Here is a 1,173-nt window from a genome sequence, read left to right as displayed (position 1 = left end):
ATGGACAATATAAGATCATCCATGAAGACTGAAGGTGAGGCCCTGAAAAGTCTGGTGGACACAGTCATATATGAGAAGATGAAGCAGGTAGACCAGATAGAGAATTCACTGTTAGAAGATCTAAATACCCAAGACAAGACAATGGATGATTACATCACTTATCTTAATAACCTTATCAAAGAGCTCCAAAAATGTCTGACCTCTACAGAACCACAGAAATTAATGTCGGAGAAGAAATTACAGATCCGATCCATACCAGCGACAACAAAAGCAGTCACTCCAGGATTTACTGCTGGGCAATATATTAAAAGTGATGTCACCAAATTACTTGTTAAAATACATGCCCCGAAAACTAAAGCAGAGAAGAGAGAAATAAGGCCCTTTGAAAGTGTCTACAATATAGCTATGAAACATACATATACACAAATGAAAGAAGATGGAAAGAAATCTGACAAAAAACTAGAAATGCCTTCATCTGCCTCTGTCACCAAGGTCAGGGAGTTCAATTTACCAGGTGTTTGGAATGTACACCACGTAGCACAAGATCCGTCAAGCAGACTCTGGATCAGTGACAGTGAGTGTATCCTTGTGCAAACAGATCTACAGGGGAATGAGATACAGAATATAAAAACCAATGGTAGGGATCAAGGTTACCACACAGTTACACAAGATGGGGATCTCATCTTCACAGACAAAGACAAAAAAGTTATCAATAGGATAACACAGGATAATGATATAACTGAATTCATTAAAACTAGAGAATGGAAACCACTCAGCATACACTCCTCCAACATCAACGGGGACTTACTGGTAGGAAAAGTGAAGGATAAAGAGGGTAAAGTTACCAGGTACAACAAGACAGGAAAAGAACTACAGGACATACAGAGGGATATCAAAGGGCAAGAACTGTTTAAATTGCCTCACTACATCATAGAAAACATCAATGGTGATATCTGTACATGAGACTATGGAAAAAAGGCAGTAGTAGTGGTAAATAAATCAGGCCAATACAGGTTTTCCTACACAGGTCAGAAGTCAGAGTTCGCTCCCTATGGAATTTGTACTGATGCCTTCGGTCGCATCCTGGTGTGTGATAGTATCGACAACGCTGTTCACCTCCTTGATCGGGGCGGTCAGTTCTTGTCTCTATTACTGACAAAACAACAAGGGATA

At 39.9% G+C, this 1,173-nt stretch overlaps 1 protein-coding gene across 1 annotated transcript; it reads left to right on the top strand.

Annotated features, from left to right (window-relative positions):
* Nucleotides 1-963, top strand: LOC134277802 (uncharacterized). Its single transcript, XM_062760109.1, has one exon. It carries the CDS (start codon nucleotides 1-3, stop codon nucleotides 961-963), a length of 963 nt encoding a protein of 320 aa, XP_062616093.1.
* Nucleotides 964-1,173: the final 210 nt, after the last annotated feature.

This window comes from Saccostrea cucullata, unplaced genomic scaffold (genome assembly GCF_032062105.1).
Source record: "Saccostrea cucullata isolate Sc308-1 unplaced genomic scaffold, CSIRO_AGI_Scuc_v1 ctg1783, whole genome shotgun sequence".
Classification (NCBI taxonomy): Eukaryota; Metazoa; Mollusca; class Bivalvia; order Ostreida; family Ostreidae; genus Saccostrea; species Saccostrea cuccullata.
This window is presented reverse-complemented; position numbering and strand designations above follow the sequence as displayed.